The sequence below is a fragment of the Moschus berezovskii genome, chromosome 20, assembly GCF_049115385.1.
Source record: "Moschus berezovskii isolate FMDL1 chromosome 20, NW_MosBer_1.0, whole genome shotgun sequence".
In the NCBI taxonomy this organism is placed as follows: domain Eukaryota; kingdom Metazoa; phylum Chordata; class Mammalia; order Artiodactyla; family Moschidae; genus Moschus; species Moschus berezovskii.
Genome location: NC_142479.1, coordinates 67,067,697 through 67,090,000, shown reverse-complemented (window position 1 = coordinate 67,090,000; position 22,304 = coordinate 67,067,697). Strand labels below are relative to the sequence as shown.

Here is a 22,304-nt window from a genome sequence, read left to right as displayed (position 1 = left end):
CCCGTCTGACGGCTCCCCACCAGATGCCCGGGGCATGGTGGAGTTCCAGGAGGGCGTGGAGCTGGTGGACGTGCGGGTGCCTCTGTTTATCCGGCCTGAGGACGACGATGAGAAGCAGCTGCTGGTGGAGGCCATCGACGTGCCCGTGGGTACCGCCACCCTTGGACGCCGCCTGGTCAACATCACCATCATCAAAGAGCAAGGTCGGTAGAAGTGGGGGCCACCGGGGACCCAAAGGGGACTCTGGGACCCTTGTCTCTCCTTACATCCAAGTGGAAATGGGACCTGGCCATGTGGCCTAGGCAAGCGACTCAACCTCTGAGCCTTGGTTTCTCCATCTGCAAAATGGGTATCAGGCTTTTGTGAGGGGCGTGTGGCTGTACCTATCTCATAAGTGCTCAGGGTACTGGGTTCTCCTGGAGCCATCCCACGACCCTCTCCTTGTCCTGTGGCCTTTGAACTTGAAACTGAATGGGTCCCCAGGACGCCAGGACATCAGAGCAAGAAGGGACCTGGGGCTTTTTCTGCCCAGGCCTACCTAGAGGGTGGGCAAGGCGTCACACCACCGTCACCTACCTTGCCTTCTCTGCTAGTTCCTCGGGGAACCTGGACTTGTTGATAACCTTCCTTCCGGTGTCCGGAGGGTCTGTTCTGGTTGCTGACCCCTCCTCGCCACTTGCCGCAGGACTTAGGCCTGCTCTGCCCCGGCCCTCAGTCTCAGCCCTCATCTCTGGTCTTGCCGCTGCCTGGCCCCCCTTCTCTGCCCTAACCCTTCTGGGATGTCGGCTGGACACTGTTCCAGCCTTGTCAAGTTTTCCTGGAAGACTTTTCCAGCCCCTCCGTCCACCCTCCCCAGAGAGCAGAGGGGTAAGGGGTGACCAGCAAACTCCTGAAGTCTGGGCCGGGCTGGGCCAGAGGGAGGGCAGGGGCTGAGAGGGGGACTGTGGTCAAGACCCCTGACCAGCGCCTGGCTCCTTGCAGCCAGCGGGATCGTGTCCTTTGAGCAGCCCGAGTACTCGGTCAGCAGCGGGGAGCACGTTGCCCGCATCCCCGTGGTCCGGCGCATCCTGGACAGCGGCAAGTCGCAGGTCTCCTACCGCACGCAGGACAACACCGCCAAGGGCAACCGGGTGAGTCCTTGCCACGAGGTCAGGCACATCCCAAGGGCCCAGTGGGGGCCGGACACAGCAGCATCCTGGGTCTCTGGATGCTGGTGGTGCCACAGACTGGCCTCCCAAGGACACGTTCCCCCTGCCACCCTGCAGCAGGGGCATCAGTTCAGTTCAGTCACTCAGTCGTGTCCGACTCCTTGCAACCCCATGGACTGCAGCACCCCAGGCCTCCCTGTCCATCACCAACTCCCGGAGCTTGTTCAAACTCATGTCCATTGAGTCGGTGATGCCATCCAACCATCTCATCCTCTGCGTCCCCTTCTCCTCCCGCCTTCAGTCTTTCCCAGCATCAGGGTCTTTTCAAATGAGCCAGGAAGATCTCCTGGAGAAGGAAGTGGCAACCTACTCCTATTTTTGCCTGGAAAACCCCATGGACAGAGGAGCCTACAGTCCATGGGGTGACAAAGAGTCAGACACAGCTGAGCGATTTCACTTTCACCAAAAAGGCCAGTGATGCCCTGAATAAGGCCTCATCATGTCCAGACCATCCGCGTCCCCCTTGCAACTTTGCAGGATCCACCTGGACACTCTTCAAAGAAATAGACTGCCACCTCTGCCATGGCACAGGGACTCTGGCCTTCTTGACAGGGGATCACAGGCCTCATGTCCCCAGGCTGTCATTGCCAGGCAGGCCCTCTGTGGGCCAGGCCACAGGACCAACCCTTCAGGGCAGGGAGGGCCTCGTGATGGGCTGGTGTCAACTTTTATCACTTTTTCACAACTAATCACTCTCAGACAACAGCCATGTCCATGCTTAGTTTGGCTTATACATCTGTTTGGTTTTCTAAATTAATTACCAACGTTTTGTGTATTTTGATTCCTTTGGCCATGCTGTATGGCTTGTGGGATCTTAGTCCCCCAGCCAGGGATCAAACCTGGACCCAGGGACCTGGCAATGAAATTGCAGAGTCCTAACCACTGGACTGCCAGGGAATTCCCTATTACCATTACCAATTTTTTTAAATTATTTTTTTTATTGGCATACAGTTGACTTACCATATTGTGTTAGTTTCTGCTGTATAGCTAAGTGAATCAGTCAAACAGAAATATATATCTGCTCTTTTTTAGATTCTGTTCCCATATAGGTCGTTACAGAGTACCGAGCAGAGTTCCCTGTGCTGTACCATAGATTCTTATTAGTTATCTATTTCATACCAATTACGAGCAGTTTAAAGCTAAAAATATTCATATTAAAACTTCATTGGACTTCCTCTTGGACCAGTGGTTAAGATGCTGCGCTTTCACTGCAGGGGGCATGGGTTCGATCCTGGTTTGGGGACATTCCATATGCCACAGAGTGTGGCCCAAAATTAAAAACAAAACAAAAAAACTTCACTCAAAAAGTAATAAGGGTTAGTCTCACTGGCCTGCAGGCCCACTTGGCAATCATGAGAGCAAGTGTGCGCACACATCCTATTCTTTATTTCTTTTTATAGGTAGGAATAATTCTCATTACTGTGCTAATACTCCCAGTAAAAATTCCAAAAAGGAATTTGTACAATCATAACTTTTTACTGAAAGTGAAAAAGTGAAAGTGTTAAGTCACTCAGTCCTGTCCGACTCTTTGTGACCCATGGACTGCAGCCCACCAGGCTCCTCTGTCCATGGGATTTTTCCAGGCAAGAACACTGGAGTGGGTTGCCTTTCCTTTCTCCAGGGGATCTTCCCCACCCAGGGATCAAACCTGAGTTTCTTGCATTACAGGCAAGATTCTTTACCATCTGAGCCACTAGGGAAGCCCTTTATAAAGATCCTTTGATAGTGAAAGATGTTTTTTTAACATTTTTAAATATTTCTCAACTTTTTATTTTGAAAAACTTCAAACGTATAGCAGAATGGAAAGACTCATAAAATTAGTACCCATTTACTCTTGACATAGAGTCACCCATTGTTGATAGTTGCTTTCTCTCTTTCTACACAGATGTATACATGTATGTATACACAGATAGATGCCTGGGGGTATAGCTCAGTGGTAGAGCGCATGCTTAGCATGCATGAGGCCCTGGGTTCAATCCCCAGTACCTCCATCTTTATATTTTTGGGCTTCCCTGGTGGCTGGGACACTAGCAAAGAATCTGAATGTTAGTTTATAGCGCCACCTATTGGAATCATGTGAAAAGGCTTCCCCCTACACACACTGCGATCTATCTGCCCCATATGCTGCTGCTGCTGCTAAGTCATTTCAGTCGTGTCCGACTCTGTGTGACCCCATAGGCGGAAGCCCACCAGGCTCCCCCATCCCTGGGATTCTCCAGCCTGGAACACTGGAGTGGGTTGCCATTTCCTTCTCCAATGTGTGAAAGTGAAAAGTGAAAGTGAATTCGCTCATCCCAAGATGTTCAGGAAAAAGCTCTGGGGCGTTGAAAAATAAAAACTGGAGATAATAGAAGTACCCCACCCAGGAGGCAGGGCCTGGAGGCTGGTGGGATTCAGACTTCAGAGCCCCAGGGTGGGGAACAGTTCCTCCCTCCTAGGTGAGGCCTACAAATCTCAGCTCCCCTGGCTGAGTGTCTGCCTGTGTGGGACCCTCCTGTATCTGTATCCTTGTCTGTCTATGCCTTGGTTCAAATCCCAGCTCCACCACAATTACCTGTGTGAACTTGGGCATTTTTACCTCTGTGTGCCTCAGTTACCTGATCTATAAAATGGGGACAGCAATATCTCTACCTCTGCCCTGAGGAAGAAACGAGCTAATATCTGTAAAGTACTTGATATAGAAGAGGTACTGTATAAACAGGAGCCATTCTGTGTCCACGTGGGACAGTCTGTGCGTGAGGTCTCTGCATTGGCTGTGGGGTGGGGGTGGAGCATGTGGCCTTGGCTAATCTCCCAGGTCTGCTCCAACTCTGACCCCTTCCCATTCCTAGGACTACATCCCCATGGAGGGTGAGCTGCTATTCCAACCTGGGGAAACCTGGAAGGAGCTGCAGGTGAAGCTCCTGGAGCTGCAGGAGATGGACTCCCTCCTGCGGGGCCCCCAGACCCGCCGCTTCTACATCCAACTCAGCAACCCCAAGTTTGGGGCCCGCCTGGGCCAGCCCCAGTCTGCCACTGTCATCATTGGGGACCGAGGTAGCTGGAGTCTGGGGTCAGGTTAAGCAGGTGGGGAGGGAGGGCTGGGGATTCTTAACAGTCTCAGCCATAAAAATACAGAATGCTCAGTTAAATTTGAATCTCAGATAAATAACACTCAATTTGTAGTATAAGTATATCCCATATGCTATCTGGGATATAGTTATTCTTAAAAAGTATCTTTGTGTGAAATTCCAGTTTAACTAGGCATCTTGTATTTATCTGGCAACCCTGCTCTCAATCAGAGAGGCAGGGGTCACAGGCCTGCCTCTGGCTCGGAATCCCACCATTAGGCCTTAGCCCTTTGACTTCAGCCTTAGTTCAAGCTAAAATGCAAGTGTTCCAAAAGGGGTGAAACACTTCTTATGGGCCCTTAGCTTCCAGTAGAGTGGGGCCTGTGAGCCCACCCTAGAGGGGAGGTTTGCCAAGAGGATGGGGGTGGAGGAGGAGTCTTGGGGTAGGGGAGAGAGGAAGGGCCTTGGGAGGAGAAAATATTCTCTGTGGGACACACCTTGGCTGCCAAAGGGACAAAGAGAGCAAACCCTCATCCCTCTGGAGACCCTCCTGGGTCCCCCTGGAGCAGAGGGAAGGTTCAGTTCAGTTCAATTCAGTCGCTAAGTCGTGTCCAACTATTTGCAACCCCATGGACCGCAGCATGCCAGGCCTCCCTGTCCATCACCAACTCCCAGAGTTTGCTCAAACTCATGTCCATTGAGTCGGTGATGCGATCCAATCATCTCATCTTCTGTCGTCCCCTTCTGCCTTCAATCTTTCCCAGAATCAGGATCTTTGCATCAGGTGGCCAAAGTATTGGAGTTTCAGCTTCAGCATCAGTCCTTCCAATGACTATTCAGGACTGATCTCCTTTAGGATAGACTGGTTGGATCTCCTTGCAGTCCAAGGGACTCTCAAGAGTCTTCTCCAACACCACAGTTCAAAAGCATCAATACTTCGGCGATCAGCTTTCTTTATAGTCCCACTCTCGACATCCATACATGTGATGCGATGTGAGGGGGAAGGAGTCTTGGTGTTTAACTGGGCGTCTGGTGCCCCCTGGTGGTTCAGATGGGTTCCTGCCCCCTCAAAACCAGAGAGGCGTCTCTGCTGACTGCCTTGCCCTGGCTTGACCCCCTGCAGACGAGCTGGACCGGAGCATAATGAACCACACCGTGTCATCACCCCCACTGCCCCGGGGCGAACTGGGTGCCCCACAGAACCCCAATGCCAAGGCTGCCGGGTCCCGGAAGATCCACTTCAACTGGCTGCCGCCTCCTGGCAAGCCGACAGGGTACCGGGTAAGGTAGGGGAGCGACGAGGGAGGTGGATGGGAGGCCAGGCATACGCTGCGGAGGTGGGCCCGCCGAGGCCAGAGAGGGCCCCAGGGAGATGAGAGGGCGTGCTTGGCCTCAGTGGGTGGGGAACCCCCATCTGCCCTTGAGGGAGGAAGAAGTCCCTGGAATGTGGCCCCCAGAATCGGGAAACACCTGTGCTCTGTGCCAGCCCTGCGGCGTGTGCCTGGCAGGGCACTCAATCCCTCCATGTCTGTGTGCCCATGGGACTGTAAGGGCAGGGCTCAGTGGAGGGACAGTGGGCTCTGCCAGCTTCTCCACGCTGACCAACCTCGCCCTGGGCACAGGTGAAGTACTGGATCCAGGGTGATTCCGAGTCTGAAGCCCACCTGCTTGACAGCAAGGTGCCCTCGGTGGAGCTCACCAACCTGTACCCGTATTGCGACTACGAGATGAAAGTGTGTGCCTATGGGGCGCAGGGCGAGGGCCCCTACAGCTCCCCAGTGTCCTGTCGTACCCACCAGGAAGGTGAGGCCTCACCACGTCCATCCTCGGCCACCCTGATGTCAGCCTGCCCGTCCCGCCCCAGTCCCGCGCAGAACTCTGCCCTCTTGTCCGCTGTTGACAGCACTCTTCCTGCACCCCCTCTGCCCCACCCAGTGCCCAGCGAGCCCGGGCGTCTGGCCTTCAACGTCGTCTCCTCCACCGTGACCCAGCTGAGCTGGGCTGAGCCGGCTGAGACCAACGGCGAGATCACAGCCTACGAGGTCTGCTACGGCCTGGTCAATGAGGACAACCGTAAGGGCCCGCCCTCTCCGTCTGCCCCCAGGGAGGGGAGGGGGCGGAGAGCGGGAGGTGGTCACAGCAGCCAGGTCAGTGGATGAGCCCCCATATCTGGTTGCCTGGGGGCATCGTTAGGTTTGTGGTCAGGTTTGGGCTGAGTTAGTTGCATTCCAAAGCAGAGCCCAGCTCCCAGGGCAAGTGAGGATGGACGGCCTGAGGTTATATGTGTGCAATGGGGTCACAGGTCCGGAGTGCCTGCCCACGCAGGTTAACGAGAGCGGCTCAATTCTACACGGGTCTCTTCAGGCCAGGGCAGAGAGATTTAGCAAATAAAAACAGAGGAGGCCCTGAACTTCAAACAATTTTTCTAGTACATTTCATGCAATATGTTATCTGGCTGCTCTAGGCCAGAGCACCTGGCAGAACTCTTTATTTTTCTCCCGTCCTGAAAGGGAGAGATGACCCCTGCAATTGTCAGGATGAAAAACTTTTCAAGGGAACTCAGTCCCCCGCTCTCGCCTGGTGCAGGGCCCTCCTCTCTGCATCCTTACCTGTTCAGTTCATCCCAGGGATGGAGATCTTGCCACCCCCAGATACAACCTGTGGACCCTAAAGTGGTCAGGCTTAGCCCCGGTGGCCCAGCAGGGCAGAGGGCAGCAGGACTGTTCTGGGCCTCAGGCTTCTTGCTCTGTTGGCCTGGCCGACCAAGCACAACCTTCTCAGCCGCTGCGCCACACCTTGGCTCGTTCTGTTGGCGACTCCTGGTCGCTGTCAGGAAGTCCTTTCTGACCCGGCCTTTAATCTTAACCAGGCGTGACTGATGGTTTCGGCCCACAGTCTTAGCTCCTGCCTCACAAATGTGTGAGGAAGCCCTCCTGCCCCAAGGGCATCAGCACTTTGGGGCGATCCCTTTCCCTTCTCCCCCTGGCAGACAGATGTGAGGGGGTGGACCCCACCTCAGCACTCAGAGACCTCCCCTAGGCAGACAGCCCAACATCAGCCAGTTCTTGGAGCATAGCCATTCTCTTATCAGACAGCATCAAGCTTCGCAGGTGGGGTTTTCCCCGAGAGCCCTCCTTTGGACCCCTCGGACACTGGGATGTCTTCTGATCACCCAGAGGGCCCCAACTTGTCAGGTCGGGGCCCCTAGGCACCGTAACTCACTCAGAGCAGCCTGGGGTCTCTTCCTCCCCCCTCCCAGGGCTGCATGTCCTCCCTTCTGGGTGTGGGGGAGCTGCCTCACCTCTGCTCCTGGCTGACTCTTGTGCAACCTGCATCCCACCCCGGCACCCTCAGCTTCCGCAGGCCTCGGCCTGTCCTCCGCTGCAGGATTAGGCCTGCTTCTCCTCCCGTCCTTGCCCAGGTGGCCAGGGCAGCCTTGGCGAGTGTCCGAATGTCTCCACTTTTAAAATATTTTTTATTGATTGTTTTGGTTGTGCCGGTTCTTTGTTGGGGCATGTGGGATGATCAGTATTTATCGTGGCATGCAGGATCTTTTCACTTGTGGCCTGTGGGATCGGGGGCTCCCCTGGTGGCTCAGCGGTAGAGAATCCACCTGCCAATGCGGGAGATCTGGGTTCAGTCCCTGGGTCGGGAAGATCCCCTGGAGGAGGAAATGACAACCCACTCCCATGTTCTTGCCTGGGAAATCCCATGGACAGAGGAGCCCCAAGGGCTACAGTCCATGGGGTCGCAAAAGAGTCAGAAACAACTTGGCTGCTCAGCAACAACATGTGGGATCTAGTTCTTTGACCAAGGATTGAACCCAGGTCCCATGTATTGGGAGAGCAGTCTTAGCCCCTGGACCTCCACTTTGGATTTCCCAACAGAGCATTTGGGGTTCGGTTGGGGATGGTGAGGCACAGGTGGTGGCAGCACTCTTGGCTCTGGAGCCAGCCTTGCACAGATGCATGTGAACGTAGGACCTTTATCAACGGGTCGAGGTGACACAGGGCTGACTTGAGTCTAGTGTGCCTCTGCCACTCAACTTAGTGATGAACCCCGTGGAGCCCTGGTGACACTTCTCTAAGCCAGCCACACCCAAGTTCTCAGGGCTTGGCCCGTGGCTGGGCTTCAACAGTTGCTCGCTTCCTGCCTTGTCCCCCGACCCCTGGGTGCAGTTCAGGGGTCGCACGACGGTCCTAGGGCATCCAAGACTGGGACCAGGCCGGAAGCTGGACGATCCCTCTGAGGCACTCTCCCTGCCCCAGGACCCATCGGGCCCATGAAGAAGGTGCTGGTGGACGGCCCCAAGAAGCGGACGCTGCTCATTGAGAACCTGCGTGAATCCCAGCCGTACCGCTACACGGTCAAGGCTCGCAACGGGGCAGGCTGGGGGCCTGAGCGAGAGGCCATCATCAACCTGGCCACCCAGCCCAAGCGACCCATGTCCAGTAAGCAGGGGGCAGGGAGGCACAGGGCGGACAGGGGCGGGCAGGGGCCCAAGGTCTGGGCCCTGGCTCACCCCTCCCCCCGCCCCGCAGTCCCCATCATCCCTGACATCCCCATCGTGGACGCCCAGAGTGGGGAGGATTACGAGAGCTTCCTCATGTACAGCGATGACGTGCTCCGCTCCCCGGCTGGCAGTCAGAGGCCCAGCGTCTCTGATGACACTGGTGAGTGGGCCAGGGATCCCGGCGAGGATGGTGGGGGTCCTGGGCAGAGGGTGGGGCTGTCACTGGTGTCCAGAGACAGCAAAGGGGCCAGTGACCACTAGGCATGAAGATCAAGACTGAAAGTCCCCTCTCTGCAAAATCAGCGATTTGACAGGCACCATTCTGGCTCTGGGTACAGAGGGGACAAAGCCAATGTGGCTCATAGGGCTGGTGTGCACGTCTCTGTGTGAGGACAGACAGACAAACAGACATGGCTTGGGACAAATGCACACGGGCTCGTGCACAGGAGACTGGAAACCGCTGTGAGAGTGGAAGGCTCACCAGCTGTGCCGTGGAGTCAGGATACCCGGGAACACCTCCCAGGGACAGGGCTACAGGCAAGGAGGCAAGCCTGTTCCGGGAGCCCCAGATTAGCCACGGCTTGGGGGCCCCCAGAGCAGTGCTCCTTGCACTGGCCCTGCTCCACTTTCCTCTTGGATTCCTGTACAGTGTGATGCAGAGAGCCCTCGACTGGGACTCCTGGGATCTGTTTTAGCTCTGGCTTCACTGCGGGACGGCTTCCCTTGTAGCTCAGTTGGTAAAGAGTTTGCCTGCAATGCAGGAGACCTGGGTTCAATTCCTGGGTTGGAAAGATCCCCTGGAGAAGGAAATGGCAACCCACTCCAGTATTCTGGCCTGGAGAATCCTGTGGACAGAGGAACCTGGCAGGCCACAGTCCATGGGGTCCTTGGGGCAAGAGTCGGACAGGATTTAGTGGCTAAACCACCACTGTGGGAATTCAGATGAATCACGTACATTCTCTGCCTCAGTTTTCTGATCTGCAAAATGGGATGCCAATCATACTAGGCTGAGTGAAAGTCCACCAGGGTTTTTATTTCCTTTTTATATATTTTTGGCTGTGCTGGGTCTTCGTTGCTATGCAGGCTTCTTGTTGCGGTGGGAGCGAGACGGGCTCTAGGGCTTAGTACTTGCATCCCGGCTCTAGAGCACAGGCTCTGTAGTTCTGACCTATAGGCTTAGTTACTCGGCAGCATGTGGGATCTTCCCGGTTCAGTTCAGTTCGGTTCGGTCACAGACCAGGGATCAAACGTGTTTTTCCCGCATAGGCAGGTAGATCCTTTACCATCGAGCCACCAGGGAAGCCCCAGGATTTGTATTTTCTTCCTTCCTTACCTACATCAGGCTTCCACGGAGTCAAGCTAGGGTTCAGGGGTCTTGAGGGTTTTGAGGGCCTGGGGTAGAGAGCAGCTGGTATGAATCAGGTTCCTCAGCTTGTCGGCACTACACGGATCTATTCCGGCTGCTGGAACTCGCTGGGAGGCAGGCCGGGGAGACATCACTCCCTCGCTCATCCAGATGGGAATCAAGCTCAGAGCAGAGGCCTCACGGCTCGCGGCAGAGCCAGGGCTCTGGTCCAGGGGGTCGTCCCTCGCCAGCTGTGGCCCAGGCCGCCCTCTAACACCTCCGGGCTGAGGGTCCCGCCTGCCGCCGGGCTAGCCCGCCGCCTCAAGCCCAGATCGCAGAGCCAGGGTTCCACAGGCCTCTTCTCCGCGCCCCCGGCGCCCCCTGGCGGTGCCAACGCGGCCCTTCGTTGTTCCTAAGGCTGCGGCTGGAAGTTCGAGCCCCTGCTGGGGGAGGAGCTGGACCTGCGGCGCGTCACGTGGCGGCTGCCCCCGGAGCTCATCCCGCGCCTGTCCGCCGGCAGCCGGCGCTCCTCCGACTCCGGGCCCGCGGGAGACGGCGCTGCCGATGGGGGCGCGCGGGGCGCCGGCGGGGAGGGAGGTGACCGGCACGCCCCCACCCGCACCCACCTCGGCTCCAGCCAGAGCCCACCGCGGCCAGGCAGCCTTGCCCGGTGACCCCAGAGCCGGGGGACCCCAGGGCAGGCGTGTGGGCTCTCCCCAGGGCGGGCCAACTGCTGGGGCTGCGAGGCCCCGGCAGAGGTCGGGTCCGTGGGGGGACCTCCTGCCGGGCCAGGGGACCTGCGTTCCAGAAGCCTGCGGGGGTGGGGGGGTGGCCGTGGACTCCTCCAGGGGCGTCTGTCCCTGGTGGGCAGAGGGAGGCTGGGTGTTTTGATGCCAGGGGGCCCCCGGAAGATAGGTAGGTAGGTAACCCCGAACTCCCAGGGCTGCAGCAGCCCGCCCCTCGGGGCTCCAGGGTCTGCGGCCGGGCATGTGGGAGTGACCCTGCCCTGTCCCCGCAGAGCACCTGGTGAACGGGCGGATGGACTTTGCCTTCCCGGGCAGTGCCAACTCCCTGCACAGGATGACCGTGAGCACCGCGGCCCATGGCACCCACTTGAGCCCACAGCTGCCTCACCGCGTGCTGAGCACCTCGTCCACCCTCACGCGGGACTACCACTCGCTGACCCGCACAGAGCACTCGCACTCGGCCACGCTGCCCAGGGACTACTCCACCCTCACCTCCCTCTCCTCCCAGAGTGAGTCCCGCCCCCTCCCCGGCGCTCCGGCCAATCCTTCCTCTCTTCCAGCTCCTGGAGGTGAGGCAGGGGCTGCTGCCCCACGCCACTGCCCATCATCCAGCACGCACACCGGCCCCATCCCGGCTCACTCCTGTTTTGTCCTGCCCTAGGCCTCCCTCCCATCTGGGAACACGGGAGGAGCAGGCTTCCGCTGTCCTGGGCCCTGGGGTCCCGGAGTCGGGCTCAGATGAAGGGGGGCCCCCGCTCCGGGGACTTGAGAGACTCTATAATCCTGGCTGGGCAGCCAGCAGCGCCCTCTGGGGGCCCAGGTAGTACAGGGGTGGCCGTCCTGCGTCTCCATGGCTGTCCGCTCCATGTCACCATCCACCCACCATCAGCACTGCCTGCGCCTCCTCACCCTCCATTCCATCCACATCCACGCTGGTGCCTAAAGCGGCCTGTCCTCCCAGGGTGCTGGGCTGGGGCTAGGGCAGGAGCGGGGCCAGCTGAAGAGGGTGGGGGGCTGGCCACTCAGGCCGAGCCCGCACCCATCCTGAGTGCGGTGGGGAGGCGCTGGGCAGCCTAGAGAGGGTGCTGCACGGTTGAGTGGGCTGTGTGGCCAGAGGTCAGGGAGGTGCAGCTGAGAACCAGGGACTCCTGCCCAGATACCCCTGCCGTGGGCTGACTGCGGGCCCCCCCACCATCTGCAGGCTCCCGCCTGGCTGCAGGCGTGCCCAACACGCCCACTCGCCTGGTATTCTCCGCCCTCGGACCCACGTCTCTGAAAGTGAGCTGGCAGGAGCCGCAGTGTGAGCGAGCGCTGCAGGGCTACAGCGTGGAGTACCAGCTGCTGAACGGCGGTGAGGCTTGGCTGCTGGTGGCTGACACACAGGGGCCGAGTCACTTGACCACTAATATCCCCCGCTCCCACCCCCTTGCCTTTCTGAGAGGGCCTTTCCCTTCCGAGTCCTCCACTGTCCCCTTCACTGCCTCCCCTCTTCCGCTGCGTCCTCATCCATCTCCCTGGGCCTCTCTCTGGATCGCTTCTCCTGCGAGGTTTTGCTTAGGGACCCAGGGCCTCTCTGCTGGGCTATGAGAAGTGGCACTTCTCTGGGTAGGCATGACCTGGGCCCATAAACAGCCATCATACACAGATGGGATTTCAGATTCCACTCACCCCTTGTATAGTGCAAAAGCTGAACCACCAACCCCACCACACAAGGCCGACCCCACCTGTACCCCAACCACGGCTGACCCTGGCTGGGTGATGACCATGCCTGGGCTGCGGCTTAGGGGAGGGGCAGGATCAGGCCAAGGGTCAGGGATGAGGAGTGAGTCCGCTCCGCTGTCTGCCTCCGTCCCCCATGCAGGTGAGCTCTATCGCCTCAACATCCCCAACCCCAGCCAGACCTCGGTGGTGGTGGAGGACCTCCTGCCCAACCACTCCTACGTGTTCCGTGTGCGGGCCCAGAGCCAGGAGGGCTGGGGCCCAGAGCGAGAGGGTGTCATCACCATTGAGTCACAGGTGCACCCGCAGAGTCCGCTCTGCCCCCTGCCAGGTGAGTTGCCGCCCCCACCCCCGCAGGTGCCCCCACCTGGCACTCAGATACACGCCTGTCCCCTGACAAGCTTCCTCGGCTGCCCCCAGGCTCCGCCTTCACTTTGAGCACACCCAGCGCCCCAGGCCCGCTGGTGTTCACCGCCCTGAGCCCCGACTCGCTGCAGCTGAGCTGGGAGCGGCCCCGCAGGCCGGACGGCGACATTCTGGGCTACCTGGTGACGTGTGAGATGGCCCACGGAGGAGGTGCTGCCCGCCTCGTGGCGGGGGGGGTTGGGGGCAGGGGAGGGGTGCAGAGGGAGCCGCAGAGGCTAAAAAGCATCTTCCCTGTCCAGAGCCAGCCACCACGTTCCTGGTGGACGGCGACAGCCCCGAGAGCCGGCTGACTGTGCCCGGCCTCAGCGAGAACGTGCCCTACAAATTCAAGGTGCAAGCCAAGACCACCCAAGGCTTCGGGCCGGAGCGCGAGGGAATCATCACCATCGAATCCCAGGACGGAGGCAGGCGTCTATTCCCCTTCTCCGGCCCCGCCCCTTCCCTGGTCACGCCTTCTGGCACCATCCTCTAACTGTGCCCCCCTCCCCACTCTCCAGGACCCTTCCCACAGCTGGGTGGCCACTCAGGGCTCTTCCAGCACCCAGTGTCAGGGGAATACAGCAGCATCACCACCCACTCCAGCACCACTGAGCCCTTCCTACTGGGTGAGTTACCCGGTGGGGGCTCCTGGCTCTCCCAGGGGAACACAGAGCTAACAGAGGAAGGCGGGGGTGGGCAGTCAGGACCCAGGGGTGAGTCCTTCAACGCTTCTTCCCCTGCAGATGGACTGACCCTGGGCTCCCAGCACCTGGAAGCAAGCGGCTCCCTCACGCGGCATGTGACACAGGAGTTTGTGAGCCGGACACTGACCACCAGTGGGACCCTCAGCACCCACGTGGACCAACAGTTCTTCCAGACCTGAGCCCCAACACACACACACCCCGCCCCACCCCTTCCCCCAAGCGCTGCCTCAGCTACTCCATCCTTGGACCCTTGGTGGCCCAGCCCAGCCACATGCTGATCACAAGGCCGCTGCCTCTGGCCACAGCGCAGGGGCTCAGTGTTCTCTGGGTGGCATGGAGGGGGCAGAGGTCCCGGAAGGCCCTTCTGGCTGCCCCCCTGCCCCAGGCCTGAGCCCCTTTGTAACCAAAGAGCTGGACCCAGCATGACAAGGACCCAGCTTTGTTCTGCACTGTAATAAAAGATTTTGCTACCGCTTGGCTCTGCCTTGACCATATTTCAAAGGCCCCCTTTCCTGATGCCCCAGCACACATCCACCTCTTGAGGCAGGCGAGCATCAGAGTCAGCGATACAAGTTTATTGGGCACCCAGACAGGAGGGGAGGCCCGCCGCGTGCCGTCCTGGAGAGGGCCTCATAAGCGCAGCACCTTGGTGCCATCAGCCGCCTGGGAGAGGTAGAAGGTGGCAGTCCCGCGGTACTGCTCCTGTTGGGTCGGGGGGGGTCTGAGCTCAGGGGGGCCCTGGGAGCCCACCTCTCCTGCTCCCCACCCCCCGACTCCAACACTGCCCACCTGGATGTGCTGCATCACCCGGGGAGCAGCGGAGGCCTCCAGCAGGGTCACCGTGCAGCCCCCGAAGCCACCGCCCGTCATGCGGCTGCCGTAAACTCCCGGAGCAGAGAGTGCAGCCTCCACCAGCTGATCCAGCTCCGGGCAGCTTACCTCGTAGTCGTCTCTACAGAGAGGATACGGGGGATGGGGGAGGCCTGGAGCGGGCCCCAGCTGCAACACGTGTGCCCGCGGGGTGCTGGGCACCCAGGGGCCTCACCTGAGCGAGTGGTGACTCTCCACCATGAGGCGGCCAAAGGCTCTGTAGTCGCCACGGCGCAGGGCGGCCGCCGCCTGGGCTGTGCGCTGGATCTCGCCCACCACGTGCCGTGCCCGCCGGAAGGCCTCCATGCTCATCAGGTCCCGGCCAGCTGGGGAGGAAAGGGGCTCAGCAGACCCACCACCCACGGCCTCTGGGCCCCGGGGCACCTCCACTCTGGTTCTGACGAAGCTGTGGGTTGAACCTTGGGTTGGGGAAGGTTTCAGACCTCACCTCCTCAATTATAAAAGGGGGTACCCAGGACATCCCTGGTGGTCCAGTGGTTAAGACCCCCAAGCTTCCACTGTAGGGAGCATGGGTTCAGTCCCTCGTTGGGGAACTAAGATCCCACGTGCTGGGTAGTGTGGCCAGAAAAGGGGGCGTGGCCCACCTCATTCAGGGTGTGGGGAGAACTCAGTGAGCAGACACGTGCAGAGCCCCCAGTGTGCCTGGCACATGGTGGGTACTCAATAAGCAGCCGCTTGAGCCCCATACTCAGTGCTTCCCTGGCGAATGGGACACTGCTGCCTTCCAGAGGCCAAGATAGAACAGAAAGGACAAGTCCTGCTGGTGTTTTTGTGGGACTAACAGTGAAACCTCCAAGGGCCAGGAATCCAGAACTAGGGTACAACGCAGGTCTGCCTGGGACACCCCAGGGAACCAACAGGCTGTCCAAGTGGCTAACGCTGAAGCGGGCAGAGCCAGCCGAGTCACTAAGGGCAGTCCCGAACACTGAGGAGACTTCGAAATTTAATTCCGGGTGCCAGTTAGGTTCTGGAGCCGGGGAGGGACAGAGCTGAGCTCTAGTTGAGAAAAGTAACCGCCTTGGGCAGGGGCCCCACTGGGAGAGGTGGGCGCCAGGAGTCCAGCTGGCGGCTGTTAAACGTCAGAGACCAGGAGGAGCCTGATGTGGGGAGGAAGGGAAGGAAGGTCTCTGACCTCTTCCTGGGAGCCAGAAAGCACTCAGGGGTGACTCTGAAGTTTCAAATGGGAGGGATAAGGGTGAGGAAATGAGAGACAAGGCGTAGTCAGATGAGCAGTGCCTAGGAGAAGGATGAGTTCCGCCAGGGCCAGGCAAAGGCTCCAGGACCCCAGGTGGGAGTGGGGGTCGGACTCCCATCCGAGTCCTCAGTGGGGCGGTGGTGGCTGGAGTTGAGCTGGGTACAAAGCCTGGGGCAGGCCCGGGAGGAGGAACAGGGCTCTGACCAAGCAGATCCAGCACTGAGGGGGCGGAGAGGGCAGCCCCCAGGTTTCTGCGGGGAGCCCCCAGGAGAGCTGTCATACCAGGTGGCAAGGGAGACCGGCCACGGGGTTCAGAGGATTCAGAAAGGAGTAGAGGAAGAAAGGGCTTTCCAGGTGGCATGAGTGGTAAAGAGCCTACCAATGCAGGAGACACAAAGAGACGTGGGTTTGATCCCTGGGTCAGGAAGATCCCCTGGAGGAGGACACGGGAACCCACTCCAGTATTCTTGCCTGGAATACTGCATGGACAGAGGAACCTGGCGGCTACAGTCCATGGGGTCGCAAAGAGTCGGACACGACTGAAGCGACTCAGCACGCACACAGAGAGGAGAAAATGGGGGTCGTGAGCATCGGGGACCCTTCCCAGAGGACTGGCATAGGAAGGAGACTCCATCTAAGGATGTCAGAAGACTGGGCGTGTTTAAAAGCAGAAAGTGGGGAGCAGGTGGAGGACAGAAATGCAGGCAGAGAGTAGCACGATTCCTGAGGCAGAGAGACCTTCAGGGCTGGTGGTTGGGGGGCAAATGGAAGGGCCGAGGAGGAGGGGAGAAACAGCACAAGGGCTCAAGGCTCAAAAGCTCAACCACCGTCACCTGCACAGAGAAGGTGGGGCAGGCCTAAAGGCGATGATGGTTCACCACGAAGGACAAGATGGTCCCCAAAACGGGCCCCACACTGCCAGGGAGGGCAGCACTAAGGCCAGCAGCCTGGCCCTGAAGGCAGGAGGATCAAGTCTTAACCCTGCCACTCACTGGACATCCCCATCACAAAAAAGTGAGAGGGACTCCCCTGGTGCTGCAGTGGATACGACTCCACCTGCCAGTGCTGGGGCCAGGGTTTGATTCCTGATCTGGGAGCATCCCACAGGCTGTGAAGCAACTGAGCCCGTGCACCAGTTACTGAGCCCAAGCTACAGAGCCCGGGAGCTGCAACTACCAAAGCACGCGTGCCTAGAACCACCGCAATGAGACGCCTGAGCGCTGCAAGCAAGAGCAGCCCCAGATCGCCGCAACTAGACAAAGCTCACACAAAGCAACAAAGACCCAGGGCGGTCAAAACTAATAAGTAAATAAAAACTTCTTAAAGATGAGAGTAATATCTGTCCTACAGAGTTGTGAGAGAATTCAGTGAGTTAATGTTTACATGACCTTTAAACTGTGCAACAGACTACCTTCCTGGCCATGTATATCGGGAAACTTAAAAATACATGTTATCTTTTGACCCTGTGATCCTACTCCAAACACTCTAATCCTGAGAAAATAGGAGGAAAACGCAGAGAAAGAATTATGTATAAAAACATCCCTCGTGGTGTTAGACAGAAACTGGTTAAGTAAATTAAAGGGCACCTATATGCTGAAACGCTACAGTAGCTTTAAAAAGCCATGTTGATGGAGACTTCCCTGGTGGTCCAGTGGCTAAGACTCGGTGCTCACAATGCAGGGGGCCTGGAACCAATAAATGTTCCCTGGCCAGGGAACTATTAATAGACCTCACATGCTTCAACTAAAGATTCCACATGCCGAAACTAAGGCCCCAGGCAGCCACACACACACACACAAATCGCTTCCGGTGGCAGGATCTGGGGAAGGGGTGGCAGGCACCATGTCAGACCTCAAAGGTGGCAAGAAGAAGCCCCTGATGCAGCCCAAGAAGCAAGCCAAGGAGATGGGACGAGGAAGATAAAGCATTCAAACACCATCAGGAGGAGGAGCTAAAAGCCAAAGCCGAAAGGCCCCCTGCCCACAAGAGGAATGAAGAAATCTGGCCAAAAAATGTTCCCTGTGCCTGAGGCAATGACGATTCTTAGTTCCATTTCTGTTTAAACATCTGGACTCCCTGCCGTTAACATCTGTTGCCACCTATAGCTACAATGAAGTGTTGTCTTGTCTTGGAACCTATTGTACATTTAAGAGTAAACTTCTGTGGGAGGAAAATAAAAAGCCATGTTGATGACCGGCCTTTCGTGGTATAGGAACTGTTCTGAGAGAGTTAAGGGCGATAAAAGGGCAGGTAGCAACACTGTATTTACTCAACTTTGAAAATACAGATGATGAAACCAACGCAACAGTGTAAATCAACCATAATTCAATAAAATTTTAAGTATTTTTAAAAAAGAAGATACAGGTACAGAAAACCACTAAAGGAAATATATTAAAATGCTAATAGTAAGACTTCCCTGGTGGTCCAGTGGTTAAGAATCCGCCAGGCGATGCAGGGGACACGGGTTCTATCCCTGATCCAGGAAGATTCCACATGCCAGGGAACAACCAAGCCTGTCTGCCACAACTGCTGAGCCCATGGGCTGCAACTACTGAAGCCCGTGTGCCTGGAGTCCGTGTTCCACAAGAGACACCCGCATATCACAACAAGGAAGTAGGCCCTGCTCACCGGAACAAGAGAAAGCCCACACACATCAATAAAGACCCAGTGCAGCCAAAAAAAAAAAAAAAAAAGCTTAGTGGCTATCTCTGGGCAGCGATCTTATAGCTTGTTATTTTCTTCTTTGTCCTTTTCTGGATTTTCCACAGTGCACATTTAACTCTTAGATTATAAAAAACGATATCGAGATATCAAGCAGTCTCACGTTAGCCGTGTCAGGAGTGGGCAGAGCGTGGCAGAGATTCCCAGAGGCTAGAGGAAATACATCTGGGCCAAAGCCTCGCTGAGGCCCCGCCCCGCCCCGCCCCGCCCCACCCCACCCAACGCCACTCAGCAGCCCTGGCGGGGTGCTGAGCAGTCTCCAGGACAGAGCGCACCCAGGCAGCCCTCACCCTCCACTCACCCTCCAGCTCCTCCAGCTGTACCTCCCGAAGGCTCTCCTTGCCCAGCGCCCGCGCCACCTCTTCACACTGGCGCCGCCGCAGGGGATACTCGCTGGAGCCCAGTGAGTGGCGGACATTGGAGTTGGTGATGAGCACGGCCAGCTTGGGGTCCGACAGCGGTACCAGGCTTGTCTCCAGGGACCTGGGGCGGAGATGGAGCAGGGGGAGATGACAAAGCCCGGCGTCTACTTGTCGCACAGGCTCCATCTAGGAGCTCCTATGAAGTGGGAGGTCCAAGGGGAGCCCCTGACCTGCAGTCAATGAGCAGCGCATGGCCTCTCTGCCCCAGCAGTGCGATGAGCTGGTCCATGATGCCACAGGGCACCCCTGCGAAGCTGTGCTCGGCCCGCTGACACACCTGGGCCCGGGCAGCTATTGTCCCCGAGTCTGCGGCACAGGGCGAGGTGGGGAGGCTGGGGCCCAGGAGGGGGCACTAGGGGTCGGCGGGTGGGAGCAGCAGTAGCTCCAGTGATGTTCCAGGGAGATTCCCCACCTACCCCGCCAAGGCCACGGTTGGGGTAGGAAGCTCTGATCACAGGACCTTCGGGAAGCAGGGCTAGGTGGGGGCTGGGGGGTACCTGGGCAGAGCTGCTGTAGGAAGGTATACGTGGCCACTTCCAGGGACGCCGAGCTGGACAGCCCACCCCCCAGAGGCACAGAGCTGACCACCACTGCGCTGAAGCCAGGGAGTGGGGCAGCTGCAGGGGAAAGAATGGATGACGGTAAGACGGGCCACCAGGGAGGATGAACACAAGAAGAAAATGTTCTGGTACAAAGTGGGGCAACTGCCTAGCAGCTGCTGCTGGGGGATGTGTCTCAATTGTCAGAGGTCACCAACCTGCTGGACCCAGGGGTCTGCTGCCCTCCACCCTCCCACCCTGAGGGTCCTGAGACAGTCTCCCAGTTCTCGGGATTCAGGGCTCTGGAGACCAACACGTTGGGGTTTGAATCCTGGCTCCTCCAATCATGGGATGGGCAACCCCGGGCTAGTTCTGGAACCTCTGGGGGCATCAGTCTCCTCACCTGCCCACTGGGGAATCTCTACTCTGCACGCCTACCCCACAGTCGATCAGATGAGCTAATGGGCTTTGTGGCTGAGGCAGGAATCTGACCCAGCCCCGGGTCCCATACCTGGGTAGTGCTGAATCACTCCCTTGACATAGTTGGCCCAGTGAGGGGTCCCAGGCTCCAATGGCCGCTGGCTTGTGGGCAGGGGAAACTGCAGCCGCCGGGGCTCGTCAGCATCCTCAGAGGTAGTGAGGAGAGAGACAAGCCCATCCGCACGGGGGCTGCCCACCATCACCGTCACAAGCTCCAGAGCCTGGCAGGAGAAACAAAAGTATGCAAAACTCCCCATACTATGGGGCCCGGGACAGACGGGCAGCTGACCTCCAGGCTCCAGGTGAAAGGAATGGGGAGTGTCCCAGGGAAGAGCCTGACGGCTCATCAGGCCTTGGGGGGGCTTGAGTCCTGCCTCAGGGGAAGGGTCAGTGCTTCGGGAGTGTAGACCTGAACTCTGCCCTGAGCGTGGGCTCCTGACTGTGACGCTAGGGGCAGAGAGAGAGTTCAACAGGGAAAAAACAACAGAAGAACTCCTTTTGGCGCTTCCCCATTTGGAGGCAACCTCAGAGGCACTGTACTCACTCAACCTGCCAGGCTGCACCGAGGGATGGACACGGCCCCAGGTTAAGGCAGTCCAATTTCCGCTGTGTGGCCTTGGGCAGATCACTAACCCTCTCTGAGTCTCCCGTGCGAATTGAACGGGCTGGACCAGGAAGCTTAGGGCTTTACTGGCCCGGATCTACCCCTGCGTCCCCCCTTCCGCATTCCCCCACACCGTGATGAGGCTCCCAGGGAGATGGCGAGGATCAGCGATCCATAGCCTACTTCCTCGAGGCTTCCCGCCTTCCTGCCTCCCGACATGGGAAATGCCCCGTCCGAGGGCCTCTCTACGTGCTCGGGCCCCACAGGCGGCGGGAGTGAAAGTTCGGAGCGGCCCGCGCAACGGTGCACGCGGGACGCGGGCGCCTCCCGCCCAGCCCCTCACCATGGGCAGCACCAGGCCCCGGTTGTAGTCCGTGTGTTCCCCGATGAGGTTGACGCGGCCCGGGGCCGACACGGCGAGCTCGGGCTCAGCTCCGAACTCCTCCAGGAAGGCTCTCCGGGCCTTGGCCAGTAGCTCCCCGGCCTGGGGCTGCTCCGAAGCGGCCATGACGCTCTCCGGCGGCTCCGCCGGGCGCTGTACTGTAGGCGCGGGATGCTGGGGCGGGGCCGCGCGGCGTCGGCTCACTGCAGCCGCTCGCACCGCCCAAAACCCGGCCGCGCTGGCCCCGCCCCGCCCCCGCGCCGGCCCAATCCACCGGCCGCGGGCGAGGGGGCGGGCTGGCGGCGGGCTCCGGGAAGGATCGCTGGGAGCCCACCGCGGCGGGGATTGGCCGGACCGGGAGATCTGAGCTGCCCTTCCTTGGCCTCTGTGTCACAGCCATCCACCCAGCCGTCTACCTCGGCCAGAGCTACAGAGCTGGCCTCCAGCACACCTGGGTCTCCCAAAGGGCTCTCCCAGGTGCGAAAGTCCTGCAGAGGTCACCAACCCCTGCTCAGGAATCTCTAAGAGGGTGGCCAGACAATCAGTATAGAGATAAGGACTGCCCGAGTTTGGTGGAGTCCCTTTCTATAGGCTCCTTTCCTAGAGTGGAATGGAGCAGGAAGGAGGGTGGTAGTGGGCAGTGATGGGCCCAACTGCCAAGGCAGGTGCTTCCTCAGTCAGGAACCTTGGTCCCAGAGTCTGGGGTTCTTTCTCACCAATGTGCATCCTAAACCTTCAAGCCTGTCCACAGTCGGCCACCCCAAAGGAAACCTTGGAAGGGAAAGGCTGAAATATAAGCAGACTGTTTGAAAGTAGGGATAGGAGCTTTGTGGAGGGCTGTAGCCCGGGCTGTAGCTGGGGATCTGCTCAGAAGTTGCCCCAAGAGCATTCAAAAGTAAGCTTTGAAAACTCCTAGAAGTAAACATAAGGGTAAACCTTTGGGACGTTGGCTTAGTCAATGGTTGTTTAGATATGACTCCAGAAGCACAAGCAACAAAAGAAAAATAGGCAAACTGTACTTCATCAAAGTAAAAGACTTTTGTGCATCTAAGGACCCCATCAAAAAAGTGAAAATACAACTCACAGAATGGAAAAAAAATAGCTGCAAATCATATATTTAAAGGACTTATATCAAGAATGTATAAAAAGGACTTCCCTGGTGGTCCAGTGGTTAAGAATCCACCTTGTATGAACCCACATGAAAAGTGAAAGTGAAGTCGCTCAGTCGTGTCTTGATGCTTTTGCCACCTGTGGACTGTAGCCTACCAGGCTTCTCTGTCCAAAGGATTTTCCAGGCAAGAGTACTGGAGTGGGTTGTCATTTCCTTCTCCAATGAACCCACATGAAGCGGGGAAAATAAGCTCTTGTGCTGCAATTGAA

General features: G+C 58.1%; 2 protein-coding genes and 1 non-coding gene across 6 annotated transcripts in view; 2 read left to right on the top strand and 1 right to left on the bottom strand.

Annotated features, from left to right (window-relative positions):
* Positions 1 to 14,164, top strand: part of ITGB4 (integrin subunit beta 4) — a 31,911-nt gene extending 17,747 nt beyond the window's left edge. Inside the window, exons 25-40 of one of the 4 annotated variants that reach the window (XM_055408579.2) lie at positions 24 to 203; positions 982 to 1,130; positions 4,040 to 4,244; positions 5,382 to 5,539; positions 5,881 to 6,061; positions 6,194 to 6,331; positions 8,527 to 8,709; positions 8,800 to 8,931; positions 11,135 to 11,371; positions 11,524 to 11,682; positions 12,064 to 12,213; positions 12,724 to 12,912; positions 13,002 to 13,157; positions 13,247 to 13,411; positions 13,505 to 13,612; positions 13,730 to 14,164. In XM_055408579.2, the coding sequence (XP_055264554.2) occupies positions 24 to 203; positions 982 to 1,130; positions 4,040 to 4,244; positions 5,382 to 5,539; positions 5,881 to 6,061; positions 6,194 to 6,331; positions 8,527 to 8,709; positions 8,800 to 8,931; positions 11,135 to 11,371; positions 11,524 to 11,682; positions 12,064 to 12,213; positions 12,724 to 12,912; positions 13,002 to 13,157; positions 13,247 to 13,411; positions 13,505 to 13,612; positions 13,730 to 13,869 (2,630 nt within the window). In that variant the 3' untranslated portion in view covers positions 13,870 to 14,164. Of the gene's footprint in view, positions 1 to 23; positions 204 to 981; positions 1,131 to 4,039; positions 4,245 to 5,381; positions 5,540 to 5,880; positions 6,062 to 6,193; positions 6,332 to 8,526; positions 8,710 to 8,799; positions 8,932 to 10,533; positions 10,714 to 11,134; positions 11,372 to 11,523; positions 11,683 to 12,063; positions 12,214 to 12,723; positions 12,913 to 13,001; positions 13,158 to 13,246; positions 13,412 to 13,504; positions 13,613 to 13,729 lie in introns of all 4 variants that reach the window. The other 3 variants (XM_088829336.1, XM_055408581.2, XM_055408582.2) reach the window with 3 other exon arrangements.
* TRNAA-AGC (transfer RNA alanine (anticodon AGC)) lies at positions 3,128 to 3,199 on the top strand. Its single transcript has one exon. It is a non-coding gene; the product is annotated as a tRNA-Ala (tRNA).
* Positions 14,165 to 14,244: 80 nt separating the features above from the next.
* GALK1 (galactokinase 1) lies at positions 14,245 to 21,111 on the bottom strand. Its single transcript, XM_055408584.2, has 8 exons — positions 20,886 to 21,111; positions 19,970 to 20,159; positions 19,417 to 19,536; positions 19,090 to 19,225; positions 18,799 to 18,980; positions 14,736 to 14,886; positions 14,480 to 14,642; positions 14,245 to 14,392 (listed from the first exon to the last, which is right to left on the bottom strand). The coding sequence occupies exons 1-8, from the start codon at positions 21,048 to 21,050 to the stop codon at positions 14,321 to 14,323; spliced, it is 1,179 nt and encodes a 392-aa protein (XP_055264559.1). The 5' UTR covers positions 21,051 to 21,111; the 3' UTR covers positions 14,245 to 14,320.
* Between the last annotated feature and the right edge of the window lie 1,193 nt (positions 21,112 to 22,304).

What these genes read in the sequence shown, in the direction of transcription:
- GALK1 (XM_055408584.2), bottom strand. Translation starts at nt 21,050, where the DNA reads ATGGCCGCTTCGGAGCAGCCCCAGGCCGGGGAGCTACTGGCCAAGGCC. An exon ending in GGGGCCTGGTGCTGCCCATG is followed by an intron (nt 20,160 to 20,885) that starts GTGAGGGGCTGG and finishes TTCTCCTGCCAG; the next exon opens with GCTCTGGAGCTTGTGACGGT. An exon ending in AGTGATTCAGCACTACCCAG is followed by an intron (nt 19,537 to 19,969) that starts GTATGGGACCCG and finishes TTTCCCCTGCAG; the next exon opens with CTGCCCCACTCCCTGGCTTC.